This window comes from Anastrepha obliqua, chromosome 4, assembly GCF_027943255.1.
Source record: "Anastrepha obliqua isolate idAnaObli1 chromosome 4, idAnaObli1_1.0, whole genome shotgun sequence".
Taxonomy (NCBI): Eukaryota; Metazoa; Arthropoda; class Insecta; order Diptera; family Tephritidae; genus Anastrepha; species Anastrepha obliqua.
The window spans coordinates 89,415,378-89,438,045 of record NC_072895.1 but is presented as its reverse complement, the minus strand read 5'-3'; the positions used below and the strand labels follow the sequence as shown (position 1 = coordinate 89,438,045).

The window sequence follows — 22,668 nt, the reverse complement described above, 5'->3', positions numbered from 1 at the left end:
CCGACGCACATACAGTGGCCCAAACGCGTAGACGTGCACACTTATCGTTCAACGTTAAAGCAGATTTTCGAAACGCTAAATTAATTTTACTTCGAAAAAAGCATGTTTATCATTTACTAATCGTGTACTGAATTTAATCACAAAAAAAATTACATTGGGTTGGAAAGGAATTTCTGTCGTATTTTAAATAGGCAGGTAATTTTCTTGGTAAATAAAAAAAAAGCATCTGGCTAGTGAGTCATTGGAAGTTTTTTCTGTTTTTTCACCTGCTATATAATATAAAAGGAGTATTTTTTTACCATTCATCATTTACTTGTGATATATAAAATGAAAAATATGTCAGTAGATAAAGTGCAGTTACTGCATTTTGTATGAATTCCACAACGGATAGGTTGCATGTAAAAATGTATGTGCAATATTTGGAAAAGATATTGTAAATGTTCGTACTTGTCACAGACGGTTTAAGGGGAGCCTCCAGTTCCGGGGATCTGAGCCTCCAAGAAAGTGATCAATCTAGACGACCCTCCAAGATCGATAATGACGTTTTGCCATCCATGTTGGAAAATAATCCACATTTAACAAGTCGAGAAATTGCAGAAGTGTTTGGCATTCATCACACAACTGTTAGAGATCACATTAAATCTCTTGGGTTTGTGTGAAAGCAAAGTATTTGGGTTCCACATGAATTAACGGAAAAGAATTTGCCTGAACGTGTAAGTATGTCTTCATCACATCTGGTTAGACACAATGTGGAAACATTTTGGGGCAGCCTGATTACTAGAGAAAAAAGTGGATTCCTTACGAGAATATTAAGAGAAAAAAAATATAGTGCAAATCAGGAACATCATGAGCAACAGTCCCAAAGCCAAGTATCAACGAAAAGTACTGGCTTGTTTGTGGTGGGACAGTGAAGGTCCAGTGTACTACGAGTTGCTGAAATAGGGCAAAACCATCTACGCGGTCTGTACTGCAATCAATTGGATAAATTGAAAGCAGCTTTCAAAGAAAACAGGCCAGGGTTAGCGTCCAGAAAAGGAATTGTGTTCCACCACGATAATGTTCGACCGCATACTGCAATGGTGACACATCAAAAACGGAATGCATTAGGACGGGAAGTCCTTAGTCACCCACCATATTCACCTGACATTGCACCATCTGATTATTATCTGTAACGGAGAAAAAATTCAAGTCTTTTGAAAGTGTTTCTAAGGTAGTTGCTGACTATTTTAACTCCAAGGCCTAGAACTTCTACAAAACACGAATTCACAGGTTACCTGAAGGATGGCAATAAATTGCAACAATTTTTTTTTTTTTTGTTTTTTTTTATTACATCTGTCCATGGACACTTAGTAATTTTTATAGCTTAGGTGGGAGATTAATTGTTACTTGAAATCAGCATTTAAGTAACATGTTTCGATGAATAGTTACATAGCTTACATTTAATATATTAGCAACAGTAATATATAATACTTAGTTTTAGTTTCTCAAAATAGTTTTTGTATCTGCTAATGCTGTTGGTGCGATTCGCTTTAGTCTTAATTTCTGCGTCAGCTCCATGTGCGGTATTTCTGGTACCTCTTTGTTCGAATGGGTTAGTAATTTTTGTGTGTGTTTCGTGCTGTATTTCTGGATTACGTCTTTTATGAGATCAATTTTTAGATCGCAGTGTAAGTCTTCATTGGTTATATACCAGGGTGCATTTACGATAATCCTTAAAATTTTTGATTTAAGTCGTTGAATTATTTGTATATTTGATTTGCGTGCTGTCCCCCATAGTTCTATGACGTATCTCCAGATGGGTATTATCATTGTCTTATATATTAGTAGTTTGTTGTATACTGACAGTTTTGAGTCCTTGTTGAGTAGGCAATACAGTTGTCTGAATCTGTTTTTCCCTTCGTTCCTTTTGTATTATGTGGTCCTTCCATGTGAGTTTTGGGTCAATGATCATGCCCAGGTATTTGGTAGATACTATTTGGACTTGAAAGACAGACAACTCGGATTCCCCATTTCGCAAACCAAGTCATCATTGTGTCAATTAGATTTTGTAGCTTCAATGAAGCGACATTTACTATATTCCTATCAGACGCAATTAATACTGTGTCGTCGCGAAAGTAGCAATCATGGTACAAATAACGGAGCATATATAATTGATTAATATTCAACACATATTTTTATAAACGAATTCATATAATTTCTTTAAAATACGACAAAACTTTCCCTCCAACTCAAAATTTACATTAAACATTTTTATTTTGAGAAATAATAATGAACAAATGCGGAGAGTTCGTGTCAAAAGGAATAATCGTACATAAGTAGAATACGACAGGATGCCGTTTTATTTCAAGAGCCCGCGTGCTAGCGCATCAAATTTCATGAAAAGCACTACAGTTTTTAGTTTACTACAAGTTTTGCTACAAGATAAAGATAGTTATTGGGCAATGGCTGCGTCAGGAAGCCAGCCAACTAAAAAGGACCGCCGGCTGATTGTAAAGTTGCATGAAAAAGAATCAACTCCTAGAGAAATCGACAATATAATGAACAGGTCTCTTCCTACAGTGCAATTCATAATTAGAACATACAAGCGTGACTCTCCGATTGCAAATAAAAACCGTGTAGTCCAAGTGAAACAAAATTATGCTCGCGAAGAAGCTAAAAAAATTTGTATGTATCCTATGAGCCGTAGAACTTAGTAAAATGTTTGGAAGAAATATTATAAAAGTGGTTTGTGATGAAACAGTTCGAAATTTGTTGAAAAAACATAACTTTCACAAACATAACTTCACAAAAGAAACCTTTAACTATATATATTAGAAACAGTGATGGTAATTGTAGGGAAAATTCCCTAAATGAAAAATGTGGGTGTGGGGAAAAGTAGAACAGATTTTGTTAAATTCTGTAATTGTAATGAATTTTCAAGAAGGACAGAAAAAAATTTGAAATAGCGGGAAAAATTATAAAAGTTCATTCAAAATAAATATCCGCAGTAAGGTTTCATGCCAGCCTTTTTTTCTTTATGGCAGAATACTTTTAAAATCTTTAATATGGCAACATTGCCGTTTTTTTTCTTCGTTAACGGTAACGCGATTTTTTCTTCGTGCGAAAATTGTTTGTTTTCTGGTGCTTTTCTCTTTTGAAGTAAGTTTTCAAATAATTTAGTTTTAGCTTTTTTTATATTTAAAATGCATATATACTTATATATGAGTTCCCCCTCTTCGACTGACTCTTCGGAGGAACACCAGAAAAAACAATGCAAGTATCGGAAACAAAAGTTCAATAACAAGTGGCTTGACGACGACAATTTTAGTGGCTGGTTGGAAGCTGTGGCTAACGTTCCCATTCAAATGAAAATGCGCTGCGTGCGACAAAATTTTGAACTGCGGCAAGTCTGATTTTCAGAAACACGCCGAATCAGAAATGCACCAAAAAAATATGAAGGCAATAAAAAATACACCTAAAATAAACAGAGTTTTTTAAGAAAAAATCGAGTAAGCCAAATGGTTCCAGAAATTTCCAGTTAAGACTTAGCATAACGTCGCGCTGCAAGTGGTGAACCATTTAACCCCACTCTTAAAAGAAACCGTGCCGGATTCTGAAAAAATAAAAACTCTGCCTTGCTTTAACCAGAACTGAATGTAATGAGAAAGTCTAATTTTTAGAGTTTTTGCTGAATTTTTCTTTACATTTGTGTTTCTAATATAATAAATATGTGTACTTATATATATTTGAAAAAAAAAAATTGTTTTTATTATAAAGTGTCAAAATAGTACCAAGTCCAAAACTTAAGCAAATAATTCAATTTTGACGTTGCAAGTGGCTCATTATAGTGTAAACACAGGAGAAAACATGTTGGGAATTGTATAGGGAAAATTTTTTGTAAGCGTAGGGAAAAGTAGGGAATTTTTTTGGGCTGTGTAGGGATTTTTCAAAAAATTATTTACCATCACTGATTAGAAATTGTGTCAACCCTTGCGTGGCTTCCTTGTTTGCATAGAAAACAGTAAGCTCAATAGGTGGGACAACGGCTCTGAGTGGGGACCCAATAACAAAAACACGGACCAATTCAATAAAATCAAACGAAACATGAGAAATAAATGAAAAGGTAAAGCAAAATATGCTTGCCACGGAGGACAAAAATCCTTTTAAGAAAAGTTCACGGTCGACAAGAACTCCTACGTATCCAGTCCGGCATTCGAAGTGTAAACAACTTCAGACCGCTCGTGCAGCTGATGTACGGGCTGATATACGGGCATCAACTGTCTGTTAGTTGACTAAATGACAGTCCAGAGTATTATTTACAAGCGCGCGGTGGCATTTTGCCGAGAGTAAACGCGAAAAAAGAAAATCAGTAATGGATTTCAAACGGAATAGTGCGATTCCAGCGATTGTTCGTGAGCTCGAGCGCATTAAAATAAATAAAGTTTTTGCTTATCGCACCATTACTCGATACAATGACGCTGGTAGCATCGCGAAACGTCACGGAGGTGGTCATCAAAAGACTGCAACGTTAACTGAAATGGTTCAAAAAGTGAAGAAGCGACTTGAGCGAAATCCCCGATGAAGTGCCAATCAAATGGCGAAAGAACTGAAAATATCTGAACTTAGCTGTATACTGAAAAATTATCTCAAAATCAAGCTCAACAAGATCTAAACGGCGCACGATCTCACACCAAGGCAGCAACAAATCAGACTTGAGAGAGCGAAGGAGTTGCTTCGCTTGGACGAAAGCGGTCAATTTCCGAGCATTGTGTTTTCTGACGAGAAAATTTTTCAAATTGAGGAATTTGTAAACTCCCAAAACGATTTGAACGACCATTCGTACGAGAATTTGAGTCATCGATTGGCTAATAAGATGCAGCATCCGCCACAGGTAATGGTTTGGGCCGCTGTAACCGCAGATGGGCGCTCCCCAATCGTTTTCATCTAGTGTGACGTCATGGTTAATGCGAAATATTATCGGGAAAGTATTCTGAAGGTTGTTTTAAAGCCGTAGGCAGACAAACATTTTGGTGTCAGACCATGGACGTTTCAATAGAATCGGCACCGTCTGACAAAGCTCGAGTGAACCAAGAATGGCTAAAAATCAACGTTCCGATCTTCATAACGTCCACACAATGGCTCTGAAATTCACCAGACGGGTCATTTTGGAGAGAACGGTCCGAACTAAAACATTCACCAGTTTCGAGGCTCTGGAAAATGCCATTGTCTGCGAGTGGGCCAAAATACCTGCAAGTGACATTCGGGCAGCTTCCGATTCGTTTCTGGACCGTTTCAAGGCCATAGCCAAGGCAAAAGTTGGTCATATCGAGTAAAAGTAAATTAATTTTTAATTTTGTATTATTTTCACACATTTACTTTGAATTGAATAAAAGTAATTTTCCAAACTAAATTGATGGCCTTTTTAATTGATTATACTTAGAGTACCGGACCCTGTATTTTTAGCTCCCGGTGTAAAAATCTTGAATGTAGATATAATTTATTTATGTATATAATGCGGATAGACTCTGAATCAATGATAAATATGTTTTTCGAAAATGAATTAAATTACCGTACAGAAATTCTGAGTATGCACTTTTCGGCCACTGTATGTACGAGTATGTATGTATAAATACGCTGCTGAGGAAGCCCACTGATACCAAAGTAGTGAACTGAAAAATATATGTTAATACTTTTTTCGCGTTTGAATTAGCGCCCCACTATGCCAGATGTAAAATTTATCGAATATTTTCTCTGTTTTTATCGAGTATGGGAATAAGTTCCCGCCCACGTAAAAAAGGTGTCGCTGCTGATACAAGTCTTGTGTCCGCCCTAGTAATATACTGGTGATTTAAAGGTGTAGATCTGAGGTCTCGATCGCAGTAGTTGACATTCGTTTGAAGCGTAAAGATCCTTTCTGCTCTGACGTCAACAATGTCTACGTTCGTCCCGAAAAAAGCATTTGTGGGAAGTTATGCTTCATTATTACCTTTCAAAGAAAAGTGTAACTGAAACGTGTCGTATATTGATCAATATTTACGGTATTTACAATCAATCAAATAAAACTTGTAAAGAGTGGTTTTGACGCTTCCAAAATGGCAATTTCGACGTGAGTAATAAAGACCGCGAACGAGCACCGAAAAAATTCGAAGATACTCAACTACAACCAATATTTGATGAAGACGCATGTCGAACCCTTGATGATATGTCTAAAGAGTTGGTTGTTGACAGATCAACAGATAAACCGTCGGTAAACGTTTGCACGCGATGAGAATGGTCCAGAAAGCAGGTAACTGGGTGCCTCATCAATTGAAGGAGAGAGATATCGAGAGACATTTGGTGACGTGTGAGATGCTTCTTGATCGGCAGAAAAGAAGAGGTTTTCGGCATCGCATCGTCACCGGCGATGAAAAATGGAGCTATTACGATAATCCTAAGCGTGGAAAATGTTGGAAGCTGTCAGGTGAACCAGGTCCATCGATAGCGGAAAAAAGTGCTCATGCTTCAAAAATTATGTTGTGCATCTGGTGGGATCAGAAGTGTGTTATCTATTATGAACTCCTTAAACCATCAGAAACTAACACTGACGATCGTTGCCGACTGCAGCTAATGGGTTTGAATCGAGCGCTCAAAGAAAAGCGGCCGGAATGGGATGGTAGGCATGCCAGGCCACACGTTGCTAAATGGGTCCAGAAATATTTAGAGATACTGCATTGGGAACATCGGTGTCCTCTTGATCGTTGTTAAAGGGAAACTGCACAATTTCTTTTTAAAAAAAGCGCAATACAGAGGAGGGTCTGTCTCATCGTGCGGTATTTCAAAAACACTTTGGTCTCAATACGATAGAAAAGGACGCTTAAGGTGATGGGAATTCTCTGTCATTCAATTTCTTAACTCATTGCGGTCTTTCCTGGTCACTGGGTAATCGATACTCATGCGAAGAAGCCTGGAATTCCGTACAACCCCTATTGCAGAAGCTGTGGGGATACTTCGGAGAATAAGACTGTTGAACACTTTCTCTGCAAATGTGCGGCTGTGGCGGATAGGCGCTTGAGATTCCTTAGCGTGCCCTTTAGGGATGGCTTCAGGAAATTCTCCAGCCTCGATCCATTTTCTCTTCTCCACTACATCAACAGCGCTGGATGTAGATGGTTTCCTCTTCCATAAATTTTTTTTGTAGGTAGTGGTCTACATTATGGTATCAAAACGGCACATAAGTGCTATTTGAAGTGTACCTCTTGCCATCTATCCTACCTTCCTACCGAATTGGGACATTGCACCTTCGGATTACCATTTGCTCCGATCAATGCAGGGCGGCATCCATAGCCGAATGGGTTGGTGCGTGACTACCATTCAGAACTCACAGAGAGAACGTAGTTTAAAATCTCGGTGAAACACCAAAATTAAAGAAAAACATTTTTCTAATAGCGGCCGCCCCTCGGCAGGCAATGGCAAACCTCCGAGTGTATTTCTGCCATGAAAAAGCTCCTCATAAAAATATCTGCCGTTCGGAGTCGGCTTGAAACTGTAGGTCCCTCCATTTGTGGAACAACATCAAGACGCACACCACAAATAGGAGGAGGAGCTCGGCCAAACACCCAAAAAGTGTGTACGTGCCAATTATATATATATATATTGGAAGGCTGAATTAGTTTTAAAGGTTTTTTTCGAAGATTTGGGGCTTTATTGTGAAAAAACGGTACAAAATATTTTATTTGAAGTATTGGCCATCGCTAGCTACAACTTTCGCCCATCTTTCGGGCAATTTCCGGATGCCGTTTCTCCAAAATTCTGGCCGCTGCTTGGCTATCCATGACTCAACCCATATTTTGGTAGCCTCGTACGAGGAGAACCGCTGGTCCGCCAAATCGAGACTCATATGCCGGAACAAATGATAATCGGAGGGAGCTATGTCTGGACTATACGGCGGGTGGGGTAACACTTCCCAGCCAAGCGTTCCAAGGTATTTTTTGACAGGTTGAGCAACATGCAGCCGAGCGTTGTCATGTTGCAAAATAACCATGTCGTGCCTTTTTACCGTTTCCGGCCGTTTTTCTTTCAATGCCCGGCTTAAACGCATCAATTGCAGTCGGTAACGATCCCCCGTGATTGTTTCGCCCGGTTGGAGCAGCTCATATCAAATGCAGAGCATGATTTTCTTGCCATGCATATTCTGCTTGGCCGTCGACGTTGATGCGTGGCCGGGCAAACCCCATGATTTTTTGCGTTTTGGGTTATCGTAGTGGATCCATTTTTCATCGCCAGTCACCACCCGATGCAAAAAACCCTTCCGATTTTGTCGCTCGATCAGCAATTCGCACGTAAAAAATCGCCGTTCGACGTCGCGCAGCTTCAACTCGTACGGGACCCAATGTCCTTGCTTTTGGATCATTCCAATCGCTTTTAGACGCTTGCAAACGGTTGATTTATCAACGCCCAATGATTCAGCAAGCTCTTCTTGGGTTTGGCACGAGTCCTCGTTTACCAATTTCCCCAATTCCGCGTCCTCGAACTTTTTGGGCTGGCCAAGACGCTCCTTGTCTTCGGTGTGAAAATCACCACTTTTGAATCGTCGAAACCAGTACTCACATGTTGAAATCGACGGAGTATGGTCTGGGTAGGCCTCCTGCAGCAATTCACGGGCTTGGGCTGTATTTTTTTTCAAATTGAAGCAGAAAAGCAAAGCTTCCCGCAAGTTGCGTTTCGACAGCACGAAAGTTGACATACTCGGAGCACGAAAACACTGCGTTGTTTATACTTCAGCGAAATGACAGATACTGATAAACAAAGCCTAGGGATGAGGCTTTGTCATGAATATATATTCAGTATTGCCAACGCGATAAAGTGATAAATAGCGCCATCTGTGTGTCACCTTTAAAACTAATTCAGCCTCCCAATATATTTATAATGCAGTCAGTCCTTATCGGAGAACGGTGCACTTCTTACGAGAGCATCGCAAACTCGCTCAATGAATGGATCAAGTCAAAAGAACTCGAATTCTTCGTCAGCGGAATCCGTATGCTGGAGTAAATTTGTAGCTTCCAATGGCGCATACTTCACTTAATTGTTTAAATAATTCTTAACTTTGGCTAAGAAAAGACGGAAACTTATTCTCCTACCAATAAATTATCTGAATTTCATTTGAGTTTCCTAGAGAATCCGTGGTCTGCTCCTAGAAAGATGAGCCTCGTGTAAACTTAGTAAGCGCTGGGTTAGTTCGCAGACATGCACAGTCGCGAGATCCCTCTGGCCACGGGTAGATCAGAAGCGCTCGAGGAAACTTCTGAGGCTAACAACGCTGCAGCTCTCAAATTTGGTGGATTTCCTTATGGGAGCGTTACCGTTGTCCGTTAGGTATCCTTGGGGTGAGACTTGGGATTGCTTGAAGACCTTTTTTGTTGAAGCTATCTAGAGGATGAGGTGGAATCATCTTAGCACGTTCTCCTCAGCTACCCTCAACTCGTCGGATTCTCAAATTTTTGCTACATCTGCGGATATAGCAGGTTTAAACATTGCACACCTGATGAATTTCGTGAGCAGCTTGATGCCACGCAATGTAATTAGCCACCGTTTCGTTGTCCTCCTCCAACCCAAATGACTTTCTTTCTTCTTCAACCGAGGGGGGGGGGGGGGGGGGGGGGCGGGGCGGTTTTTTTTGTTTGTTTTTTTTTTGTTTTTTTTTTGCTTCCTCGGTTTTTCCTCCGTACAGCATTAGAATAGACGAATTTGATTCTTGGCCCAAGTGGGCTCTCGTTTGGGCAGTCGTTTATCCTAACTTACCCTAAATTTTCTGCCCAAGCTGTCTTCTTGCCCAAGCTCAAAAAAAAAAAAAATTAATGCGCTTTTAACGTTAGTGGGTAATTGTCATAATAAGGCTGAGGACCTCCAGTCAAACAGTCAAATACGGATCATCAGTCAAAGCGGTCAATAACATATTGATATATATTTTTCCTTTCACCCATTTGATTGGAATGTATAAATGCTAACCCAAAAATTTTAATCACTAGTTCAGGCTTCCCTGCAGGGTATACAATGCACGAGTATGTTACCCATAAATATGCATTTCGTTTGGTTGATATGATTTCCAATACTTACGTATGGATTCCCTATGCGTGATGACTGCATCCGATATGGTGCAGTAGTCGACATAAATTATTCCGAGACTAAAAAAACAAGCATCTCTCAAAATATTGTTCCATTCCATCTCGAATGGATAAAATATGCATATGAGGCCGCCAACGAGAAGAACAACAAATACTCCTGCTCCAAACAGATCCGGGAACATGCCAGGATCGTCCAGGTCTGTGAAAGTGCCAACAAGATCGGGTGACCCGTTTCCAAAAGCTAGCAGCGTTACACCCGCTAAATGCTCATTCATGCCCAAAATTTTGGATACGACTTTCAAGGCAGGACAAAAACTACGTATGCAAAATAGAAGAAATAAAGAAAAAAGAATGTTGAAGATTTTAAGCATAAGTATGAGAAAAATGGGAGTAGAAACATACACACTAACACATTTTACTTTCATAAAAATAAATGTTTGTGGATACATCTTTTCTGAATTTATGTATCGTGCATAAAAACGCGACGAAATTTTAGGCGACGCGGAGACCATGTTTCGAAAAAATCTATTTATAGTACGAATTCGCAGGTATTAAAAATAATATAAGAGTATATGCCACTTATATACAGGGTTCGGCACTCGAAGCGTAACCAACTTCAGACCGTTCCCGCAGCTGATGCGCGGTGAAATTCAAAAAGTGAAGAAACGACGTGAGAGCAATCCTCGACCCCGACGAAGTGCCAATCAAATGGCGAAAGAACTGAAGATATCTGACCATAGCATCCGCTGCATACTGAAAAATTATCCCAGAGTCAAGCCTTACATGGTTCAAAAGGCGCATAATCTCACACCGAAGCAGCAACAAGTCAGACTTGAGTGAGCAAAGGAGTTGCTTCTCTTGGCCGAAAGCGGTTTTTGTATTATTTTCACACATTGTTTACTTTGAATTGAATAAAAGTAATTTTCCAAACAAAATTGATGGCCTTTTTAATTGGTTACACTTCGAGTGCCGGACCCTGTATATATATAGTCGACGCTTACACCCTTTATTTGGGTGTTTGGCCGAGCTCCTCCTCCTAATTGTGCGTCTTGAGCGACACCGAACGGCAGAAATTTTTTTTATGAAGAACTTTTTCATGGCAGAAATACACTCGCAGGTTTCCCATTGCCTCCTGAGGGGCGCTCGCTATTAGAAACAACGTTTTATTCATTTTCCACTTAGTGGAAGCAACTACTCCTGCGAAAATTAAAAGATCTAAAATATAGTAGTTTCGTATTTAAAGGAAAAGACCAAATTACTGCTACGAGAAATTAGGGTAACGTGTCTCGATTGATAGAAAATTACAATTAAATTAAAGTTAAAGTTGTAAAGAAGGAGCGAGTTACAAGGGCGATGAAATAAAAGAATAAACGACGTACAGTGCAATGACTCCATATAAAAATAGGGATATGAATGTATTTTGCTAAAAGCCCCTAGTAGACAAGAGTACGTGAAACTCGGAAATTAAATGTACAGGGTGGCTGATGAAAGCCGCTACCAAAAAAAATTGAATAACTTTTCTTCTTTTTAAGTTATCTGTTCCATTTTTGTTTTAATTTGCAGATTGATCTTTAAAATTTATTAAAATGGATAACTGGGACACGCAAACAAGAATTTGGATAGTTCGCCGCTATCACGCACTGGAGTCCGTAGTTTTGGTACAGAGAGAGTACAGGCGGATGTTTGGCGGCGATCCCCCGAGCAGATGGACCATAATGAGACTGGTGAATAATTTTGCTGAGCAAGGAACAGTCGCAAGAAGGCCTTATCATCGAAACCCACCAGTTCGGACGGAGGAAACGATCGCTGCTGTAGCTGCAGCTATACAAAGCAATCCAAGGGTTTCAACAAGAAGCTTATCTGCTCAACTTGGTGTCAGCCGACAGTCTTTGCAAACAATAATGCACAAAGATTTAGACTTATTTCCCTACAAAATTCAAATGGTTAACAAACTGAATGCAGCAGACTTGCCGATTCGCTTGGAATTTTGCCAGAAGATCCTGCAAATGGTGGAAGAAGACCAAAACATGTTAAACTGCCTTTTCATGTCTGATGAGGCCCATTTCGATTTAAACGGCAATGTGAACAAACAAAATTGTCGAATATGGAGTACTTCTAACCCACAGATACTCCACGAGACGGAATTGCATCCTCTTCGCGTGACAGTGTGGTGTGCGGTTTCTTCACGCTGTATTGTCGGGCCTTATTTTTTTGAAGAAAATGGTCACACCGTTACGGTTACTGGAGACCGTTATTTGAAAATGCTGAAAGAATTTTTCTATCCAGAACTACGCCGAAAGAGAATTCCTTTCAACTCTGTGTGGTTTCAACAAGATGGGGCAACGTCTCACATAGCCCAGAGTGTTATGACAGAGTTGCGACGAAAATTTCCCAATAAACTGATTTCAAGAAACTCCGAATTTCGTTGGCCCCCCAGGTCGCCTGACCTTACTGCACCTGACTTTTTCTTGTGGGGTTTATGTAAACAAGAAGTTTATAAAACAAAGCCAAAAAATTTGGATGAACTAAACAATCCATTCGGGCAACAATTGCGGCTATTCCTGTCGCAACTCTCAAAGCAGCAATGAACAACTTTTTACTAAGATGCCGCACTTGTGTCAACGAGCATGGGGGGCATTTGAATTCAATTATTTTTAAAACTAGAAAAAAATAAATGAATTCCATACACAAAAAAAAAAGTTATTTGAGTTTCTTAATGTAGCAAAATTCATCAGCCACCCTGTATTAGGCTAAGAAGAAAATTACAAATTTTTCTTTCTCAACAATTCGAACGTGAATTCAATATGTCTATATTTGGGACATTAAAGATTTTGACTTTTGTCTTCTCAGAAAGCACTGTGCGACACCAATTGGTCCTTAAGATGGCGGCCCGACTCAACTTTGCTATTCTTAACCCGCCAGTCAGGCTTTGGATATACCTTTTCCGGATGGATGTGCTGGCAGACCCCAACGTTAGTGACCAAAACTTCCAGATTGCTGACCCCAGTCAAAGCTCGACAACCTTGCAGGGCTCCACAGTCTGCACTGCGTAGGAGACTATGCTGGAATCCATTTAGTAACGATGTTGGCCAATTTAATACTTACATCGATCCTGTCGAACGCCCATCCTTTATCACATGCAGTAGAAGGAGTTTGCACTAGCGGTTGAGTAGAAAAGATGGTTGGGGTAGCTAAATGCTCGTACACCGCACATGAAAAGCCTCTGTTCTTTTACACCCTTATTCACTCCACTTGGAGTCGTAGGGCTTCGACAAGGCTCTTCCGTCGCACACCGTTTTGGGTTATTGGTTTAGTGCCGCCCCATGTAATGAGTGTGAGGCAAAATTGTGGTATATCGAATTTAATGGACGCGTTTCGGATCTGCGAAGTATTAGCGACAAAATATGCAGATTGGCATCAACCGTACGTCACAAGCCTACTTAACCTGACCTAAAAAAAACTAAGAAAGATCTAGGCACTGAAAACGAGAAAAATAAGAGAAGAAGTAAATCAGAAGATCATTGAGGTTAAGAGTTTAAAATAGTAATGAAAAGCTCCATCTGCCAGGCCAAGCTCGAAGTGGCATTTTTCAGTGCAGAAGAACTTAACACGGCTTCTTAATCGACATCTCCCGGTGGTCTAGAATTTGCAAAAAATCGTTGTTTTTCTATATTTCGATTAAGTATAGGCTTTTAAGAACAGACTGTCAAATTTTTGGAAAGATATTCCCAGTATTTTCGATTGTACAGCCGTTTCAGCAGGTAAAGTCAAATTCGTCACGCGGGCACTCTCAAAACTTAACTCAAAACTACCTATTTCTTTCGCCCTGATGTTGTCAAATAAAAAAAAAACTATTCAACCGAACCGTCTAAAATTTTAATATGTTCTCCATAACATCAATGGCTATCGCCCGTACTAGAATCATATTATTATTTGGATTATTTCGTATTTTTAAATTAAAAAGCGCCGCCGTAGCCGAATGGGTTGGTGCGTGATTACCATTCGGAATTCACAGAGGCGTCGTTGGTTCGAATCTCGGTGAAAGCAAAATTAATAAAAACATTTTTTTAATAGCGGTCGCCCCTCGGCAGGCAATGGCAAACCTCCAAGTGTATTTCTGCCATGAAAAAGCTCCTCATAAAAACATCTGCCGTTCGGAGTCGGCTTGAAACCGTAGGCCCCTCCATTTGTGGAACAACATCAAGACGCACACCACAAATAGGAGGAGGAGCTCGGCCAAACACCTAACAGAAGTGTACGCGCCAATATATGTAAATTAAAAAGCTGAAAGAAAAACCAATTTAAAGAGTGTCAAATTCAAACCCGCGCCATTTTGTCATTTTTTTTTTTTTTATTTTAGTACAGGACATAGCTACAGTCGGTCATACTGATTAATAATTTTTTCGGGCTTTGTGATTAAGATAAATAGAAGAGCCAAAATAAACAGCACCGTAGCTCATATTTTTCGGGAGGGTCAACTTCAGCGAAATATTGTTTTTTACTTTTTACATGCAAAATAAGTTAAATAACAAGCCTAAAAATTTAAATACCGCTTTTAATTTTTTTTTATTGTAAAAAAAAGTTCCTGAAAATAACCTAAATTTTCGAGCTCTAGACCACCAGGGGTCCCGGTAGAGGCAAATTCATGTGCGGGTCACCACTTTAACACACAAATAATTATTTTATTTTCATTTTTTTATTTCAAAGCTAGATGAAGTACTAGGTGCGCAACTAAGTTCTCGCTGTTTTTTGGATGAAAACACAACTTTATTCTGAAAAAATGGTTACACGTGAATCTTTGAAAGTATTATATTACCCGTCGCGAGCTACTACTTTTTCCCATCTTTCTGGTAGATCTCGTACACCGTCGTGGTAGAGGCTATCCACGGTACAACCCATTTTTTTATGTCTTCATATGAATGGAACTGCTGGTCAGCTCGACCATGTGCCATCGATCGAAACAGGTGATAATCGGATGGCGGATGAAGAATATGGCGGGTGGGGCAGGATTTCCCATTTCAGTGCCTCCAGGTAGGTTTTAACGGGTTTGGCAACGTGAGGACGAGCGTAGAATCATGCTGTAAAATCACTTTTTCATGCCTCTCCGCGTATTGCGGCCGCTTCTCGCGCAGTGCTCGGATCAATCGCATCAATTGAAGTCGATACTGATCCCTAGTAATGGTTTCGCTGGTTTTAACAGTTCGTAATAAATAACACCAACTTGGTCCTACCAAATACATAGCGTGAATGTTCGGCCGAGGCGACTACGTTGGAGCATGACCGGGTAGTCCCCATGACTTTCTTTTCTTTGGATTGCTGTTATAAATCCATTTTTCATCACCCGCCACCATGCGATGAAGAAAACCCTTCCTTTTTTGGCGCTGGAGCAGTTGCTCACAGGCGAAAAAACGAAGTTCAACATCCCTTGGTTTTAACTCATAAGGAACCCATGTCCACTGTTTCTGAATAATTCCCAAAGCATGCAATCGCTTGGAAATGGATTGGCGGGTAACTCCTAATACTGAAGCAAGCTCTTCTTGCATTTGACATCCTCATTGAGCAATGCCTTCAATTCAGCATCTTCGAAGGTTTTTGGCCTTCCTTCACGCGGACGGTTGTCAACATTAAAATCACCGTCTTTAAAGCTACGGAATCAATCTCGGTACGTTGTTTCACTTAAAGCAGCATCTCCATAAACTTTTTGTAGCTCTCGATGCGCTTCAGCCGCCGTTTTTTTCGAATGAAAGAGGAAAGTTAACACTTCCCGCAAATGACGATTATTCGGCACAAAATCAGACATTTTCACAAAACCAAAAGTAGGTATATGATACCAAAACAAAATCACTAATGTGTCGAAGCAGTTTGTTTACCATATATCTAAGCTTGGTCCATGACGTTTAGGTTATGTAAGAATCGACTAACATACCCTACTGGCGGCATCTATTGACAAACAGCAGGAACTTAGTTGCGCATCTAATATTTTATATAGGCGATAAAAAGTTTAAATTTAAAAATAAACTATTTATTTACTTTAAATTTTAATTTAATAAAAACTGAAAGAATAAGGAAAATATTGTTTTCATGGTCCAATTGCGACCACTTGGAGGGCAACGCAGTGAATCACGATGAAGACAATAATAATAAGATGGTGCCGATGGTGGTAACGCTACTTTGATCTCAGCGAATTTGACAACATCAGCCGATTTTCGCGACGTAAGACTGATGCAATTGATAATCAGTGTGACCAGATGACAATTTGCGTAACTGGCTTTACCTTTTTTTTTGTTTTGTTTTATAGCCGCCGAGTTTAGCCTTGAATACTGAACAGTAAATTACTGTGAAAGCACAATGTTGAAGAATGGATGAAAATGGATAGTATAGCACTGTATGCATGCAAACGAATACTGGGTATTACTTGGAATCTATCGCACTCACTGATGCATTGGTGTTACACGGCAATAGTCAGACCGATATTGCTATATGGGGCCTTGGTATGGTGGACTGCAACAAGAAAATTGACATATTTAATGGAAAGGATTCAGCGGCTCGCTGCCCTATGCATGACAGGAGCAATGAAACCCCCTAATGCGGTGCCATCATAAAATGATACTTGGCAAACGACCTATTGACCTTATGGCGGAAAATCTTGCAGGAAAATTCGCGGGAATATTAGTGGGTGGTGAAGTACTTACTTACAGACCCTTCGGACATAGCTCAATAGGAAAGGGAGCGCTTTAATGGGGAGAGCAGGTTTCATACTACAGGGTTGGCCATATTAAACTGACCCATTGATAACCCTATAACTTTTTACTGTAATTTCAGATCAGCTAATGACATACCGCGTTGGAAGCGTCAGTCGAAGGAGATTTATACCATGAAATAGTACACCCCAATAGAACGCGCTGAAATTGTTCAGCTGTACATTCAAAATTCCTTCTCGATTGTAAAAACGCAACGTGCGTGGAGAAAAAAAAATAAAGTGAAAAGTGCGCCGTCAAAGAACGGAATCAAGCAAATGCACAAAAGATTTTTGTCTTCCGGCACTGTGGCTAATACCCGACGTCCAAATAAAAAGCGGCCAAGACGATCTAACGAAAATATCGCGGCCATACGAGCCAGTATCGAGTCATCGCCGCGAACGTCAGGTAATCGTCGTTCTGCTCAGTTGGACATCCCTCGGACCACTCTACGACGTATCATTCGTTTGGATTTGGGGATATTCCCGTACAAAATACAACTAAATCAACAACTGTTGCCGGCCAATAAGCCTCGTCGCTTGGAATATGCCAATTTTGTCGTCCGAATGGCCCAAACTGATGAGGATTTTTGGCATCAAATCATTATGAGTGATGAGGCCCATTTCTCCTTGAACGGAACCGTAAATAAGCAAAATTGCCGTTTCTACGCCACTGAAAACCCTCAAATTATTGAAGAGGTACCTCTCCACGACCAAAAAGTTACAGTCTGGTGTGGCATTTGCGCTGATATGGTCATTGGGCCGTTCTTCTTTGAAAATGGTCAACACCAACCATTGACCGTCAATCAAGAGCGTTATCGGGCCATGATAACCGATTTTGTGATGCCGATTGTTCGTGAAAATGGTATGGAGCACTTCTGGTTTCAGCAAGATGGCGCACCACCACACACAGCACGAGCCACCGTCAACTTATTGAAGACTTTGTTCCCTGGCCGTTTGATATCAAAAAGCGGCGATTTTGACTGGCCGCCACGATCACCGGATTTGACGCCACCGGACTTTTTTCTTTGGGGCTATTTGAAATCTAAGGTTTACGTCAACAAGCCAAAGACACTAGGCGCACTTAAGGCCAATATCCGACGGGAAATAGCCGCCATATCGGCCGAGACGCTGGCCAAAACTATGGAAAACGCCGAAAAACGGGCACATTACGCTATACGAGCTAAGGGCGACCACTTGCACGATATCATATTCAAAAAGTGATGGAAACGGATCTCCTTGAACTAAATTAAATGTTTTTCACAATGAAACACAAAAAAATGTTTCTTTTTCCATATTTTTTTAATAATCACATGGGTCAGTTTAATATGGCCAACCCTGTACATTTGATGAGGAAGGATGGCACAAGGGCTGGAAGCCAGACCGTGGGACTTTTCATATTTACACAGACGGTTCTAAAACTTTAGACGGAGTGGGAGGGAAAATCACAGAGCACACCTGCGGTTGGCTGATATAAGTAAATTCCAAAAACAAGCTAAAAAAAAACAGATCAGGCAATAACTCTGCAACCCTATACAGAACAGTTGTACCAACATTCCAGCAAAATTAATTTAGACATAAAAGTATGTGTAACGCGCGCTTTTTAAATGAACAATTCCCGGTATTTTTTTCGGTGGCCGACCTTAGTACAGTCTCAATTTAAATAAAAGAAATACTTATTGACTTTAATTTTCCGCTCAATCAATGTAGTAGAAAAAAAAAAAAATTAAAAATAAATATTGCTTATATAGTCTAATCTCGGCCACTGCACAAATGTCCTATGCACATTTGCCAAAGGCTTCGATGGTTAGGGCGCCCCCGCAAAAATCTTTCTTAACAACGAGTTGTCTACTGACCCGAACCCGAGGACGTGCAAGATTAACCTGACTTGATCAAGTCATAGCCGACCTGAAAAAGCTACGAGTTAGGAGCTGGACATCTATTGCTATGAACCGTGCAGATCGGAAGAGGATTGTGGAGGAAGCTAAAGCTCACCCTGAGCTGTAATCGCTACTTGATGATGATGACATTTGCCTATTGCTCACTATTTTTACACGGCTTTTCTTTTCAGTTTTTCACTTCAGAAGTTTCACTCCAGAATATTATGCAGAAAGGTATTTAGAGGTAAATGAAATGGTTGAAGTGCCAGTTTGGCACTCCTCAAGTAATTGAGAGGTAAATACGTACGTATTTTCAACCGTACAGCCCAAAACAAGATAGATGAGGAGACATATCATCATTAGAACAAGTGAACATAAAATTTGTTCTGAATCATTGCTTGGATTCATGCTGCAATAGAGAATTTCAACATAGTTGCCCACTGAATTCATTTCGTTGCAATCGGCTGTTTCACGTACATAAGCACATCGCTCCTCATAGTTCAACATTAGCACCACTCTGCAACTAGGCTAAAATATTTAATAATTGAGTAAATGAATTAGTTTTGCTAAATGCGTTGCTCGTTTAATAAACATTCACTTACAGGCTGAGAGTACTGAATGGGCCCCCCCGCAGACATTGAGAGAAATTAAATATTTTACAAATAAATTTTTCAAAACGCTTCACATAAAACTCAATGTTAATTCAAGTTTCAGTAAAAGACGAAAAAAAATGAATCAAAATATGAATTAAAAGACATATGTACAAACATTCATAGTTGCTTTGTTAAATGTGCACGTACACATAAAGTTGTACAAAAAAAGAGTTTCAGTCAAGACGCATTCATTAAAGGTGGTGGCACTAGACCAACAACACTGTTCTGTACGTTTGATTGTCAAAGCGAAGTATTGATAAACTAGAAAACAAATAATGAATTCGCCTTGTTTCATTCTGAGCTGACAGCCATATGGACGCGGCGAAAGAAAAAAAAACAACTCAGGTGATAAAGCTACGTTCAATGTTGTATTCCAACTAAATTCAAATGGTTATACGCAAATTGTCCAGATGTGTTTACTGAAAAATGGTATTGTATTCCAGATAATAATTACAACTATTTGCAACATCTTCCAACTATTTTTTAAGAAATAAATTCTTCAAAAGTTTTAAATAACTCATGAGCAGAAATTCTTCGACTCATCCTCTACCTAGAGGAGAGTACACCAGTAATTTTGAAGCACACATCAAAAACATAGCGATAACGCGGCTAAAGAACAACAAAGCCGCGGGAACCGACGGACTGCCGCCTAAGATATTCAAAGATGGCGACGAGGAGCTGATAAGGTGCATTCTTCAGCTTCTTTCCAAAATTTGGATGAAAGCATGCCTGCCGGTTGGAATTTAAGTATGCTCTGCACAATCCATAATAAAGGTGATCCTGCAATCTGTGCCAATTAGCAAGATTAGTCTTCTAAATATCGCCTATAAGGTTCTAGCGAGCGTAATGTGTGAAAGACTGAAAACCACCATCAACCAACTGAATTGACCTAATCAAAATCTATAATCGATCAGATATTCACAATTCGCCAAGTCTTGGAAAAGATCCACGAAAGATGAATCGCCACTCACCATTTTTTTTTTTTTTTCAATTTCAAAGCTGCATTCAACAGTACGAAAAGGAGTTGCCTATATGCCGCGATGTCTGAATTTGGTATACCCGCAAAACTTATACGGCCGCTGCAAAAGGCCACTGCTCAATACCAGCAGCGTCGTCAGAATTAGGAAAGACCTCTCCAGCCGTTTGATAACAAACGAGGTGACTCTCTATCGTGTGACTTCTTTAACCAGTTGTTGGAAAAGATCGTGCAAGCCGCAAAATTTAATCGCTCAGGCACATTTTTTTATAAGAGCGCACAACTACTGGCGTATGCCGACAATATTGGGTTCAACGGCTTTAACAACAGAGAGAATGGGTGTGGTAGTGAACGAAAACAAAAGGAAGTACCTCCTGTCATCAAACAAACCGTCGGCGCACTCGCGTATCGGCACCCACGTCACTGTTGAAAGTTATGACTTCGAGGTTGTTAGAGAGTTCCTTTGCCTTGAAACCAGCCCTAACATCGATAACAATGTTAGTCTTGAAGTCCAACGGAGAATATCTCTCGCCAACAAGTGCTACTTTGAACTAAGTAGGCAATTCAGTAGTAAAGTCCGCTCTCGACGAACAATACTAGCACTCTACAAGGCTCTCATCATGCCTGTTCTAACGTATGGTACATACGCTTGGACGATGACAACATCCCATGAGGCGTCCTTTGCAATGTTCGAGAAAAAGATTCTGCGAAAGATTTTTGAAACTTGGCACGTTGGCGACGGCGAACATCGTAGGCGATGGAACAATGAGCTGTATGAGCTTTACGACGACATAGACATAGCGCAGCGAATAAAGATCCAGCGGTTTCGTTGGCTGAGCCATGTCGTCCGACTGGATGTAAGCGCTCCGGCGTTGAAAGTATTGGATGCGGTACCAGCTGGTGGAAGGGAAAAGAGGACGTATGAAGAAGAGGAAAGCCTCCTCTGCTCTTGGAAATATCAGGTTGAGAAGGACTTGGCTTGGCTTCGCGTGTCCAACTGCTGCCAGTTAGCACGAAAGAGTACGCTTCGTTAAACTCGTCCAAAGTCTCTTAAGCGGTTATCGCGCCAATGAAGAAGGAGAAGAATCAAAACTAGTTCGAAAAGTTTTTGGCTATATTTTAAGTCTAGTAAGAAAGTTTTAAGTTTTCCTACCTCGGTTTTCTAAGGCGACATCATCGCCAACTCTATCTCAGAAGCTCCTAACTTTTTGTTGGTTTTTCTCATGGTCGGTCAGCTCAATCATTATGAGTTTGCGGATGCTGGATATGCCAGTCTAATTCCAAAATGCTTAGAATTAACATTGGCTCTTTAGTTTTATCTGATGAAGACGTTTTTTAAGGTTTTAAATGGCTAAAATTTTCAATACAAAGGGTTTTAGATGGTCTGTCGATTATTTTGCCAAAAAACTCCCGCTCTTTAGTTGCTTCCGGAATTTGCATAGATGACTGGTAAATAACATTACTTAAGTCTATACAGCGTGCATACAAAACTTCAAATTTTGAAGTCTATCGGTTCTCTTGCATGGATCGGCACCTTTTTTTTATTTTTATTTTTTTTTTTTGGCGGTGAGGTTGGGTTAAAAATGTCTTCGCACCATACAGTAACCGTCGCTACTACATGTGTGGTGATTCCACTAAAAATTTCCCTCCTCTTCTTTTAGATTTTTCCCTCCACCCAGGGGCTGCTTCCGCATCGCTTCGAGGTAGAGGAGGGCCAAGACGACGGCCTAAGAAGGGCACTTACTTACCCTGCGTCCAGGCTCACCTGTTTTGATTAACCTATGCTTAATGCTCTTTAACATAAGTTTCCATTTCACGTTTCTTTTTTTGGATATACATCGTCCACGAAATTTGGATCGGCACCTTGGCTCACAAACAATTGGATTGTAAATATAAATTAAATCCAAAGTTATGTCAAGAGTTCTTTACGCAGGATATTAAAGATTTGTCAAAAAATCCACACGCGCGGGGCGAAATTTGTTGCAATCGACGTCTCGATTTGTTTCCCGTCTGTGGCCTGCTTCATTTGTGTGTGACATTTGTTCGCTTTATTTGCACTTTTTTCAATTTTTTTCTTCATATTCGAGAAGGTAAATCTCTCTCTCGCATCCGCAGTGCTACCTAGTTTTGGATATAAAAAAGCACTAAAATGCCCAATTAAAAAGAAGAAAATCCCAAGTTTTGATTTATTGTTATATTTGAGGTTATATAACGAGATCAGGGTTGGGGGTAGTCAGAGACCCGAAAAAGTGTTGATTCCACAAATTGTTTTTGCTATTCGTTTTCCTTATTTCGTTTGCAGGGGTCGTCATCAGTGTTGGAAGTTCTCATCCGAGGCTTTGTT

At 40.1% G+C, this 22,668-nt stretch overlaps 1 protein-coding gene across 1 annotated transcript in view; it reads right to left on the bottom strand.

Annotated features, from left to right (window-relative positions):
• The window catches only part of LOC129246173 (mitochondrial sodium/calcium exchanger protein-like), a 37,049-nt gene extending 17,628 nt beyond the window's left edge, over positions 1-19,421 (bottom strand). Inside the window, exons 1-3 of the mRNA XM_054884752.1 lie at positions 19,298-19,421; positions 19,003-19,223; positions 10,072-10,394 (exon numbers count right to left, since the gene is read on the bottom strand). Coding sequence (XP_054740727.1) covers positions 10,072-10,394; positions 19,003-19,223; positions 19,298-19,333 — 580 coding nt within the window. The 5' untranslated portion in view covers positions 19,334-19,421. The remainder of the gene's footprint in view (positions 1-10,071; positions 10,395-19,002; positions 19,224-19,297) is intronic.
• Between the last annotated feature and the right edge of the window lie 3,247 nt (positions 19,422-22,668).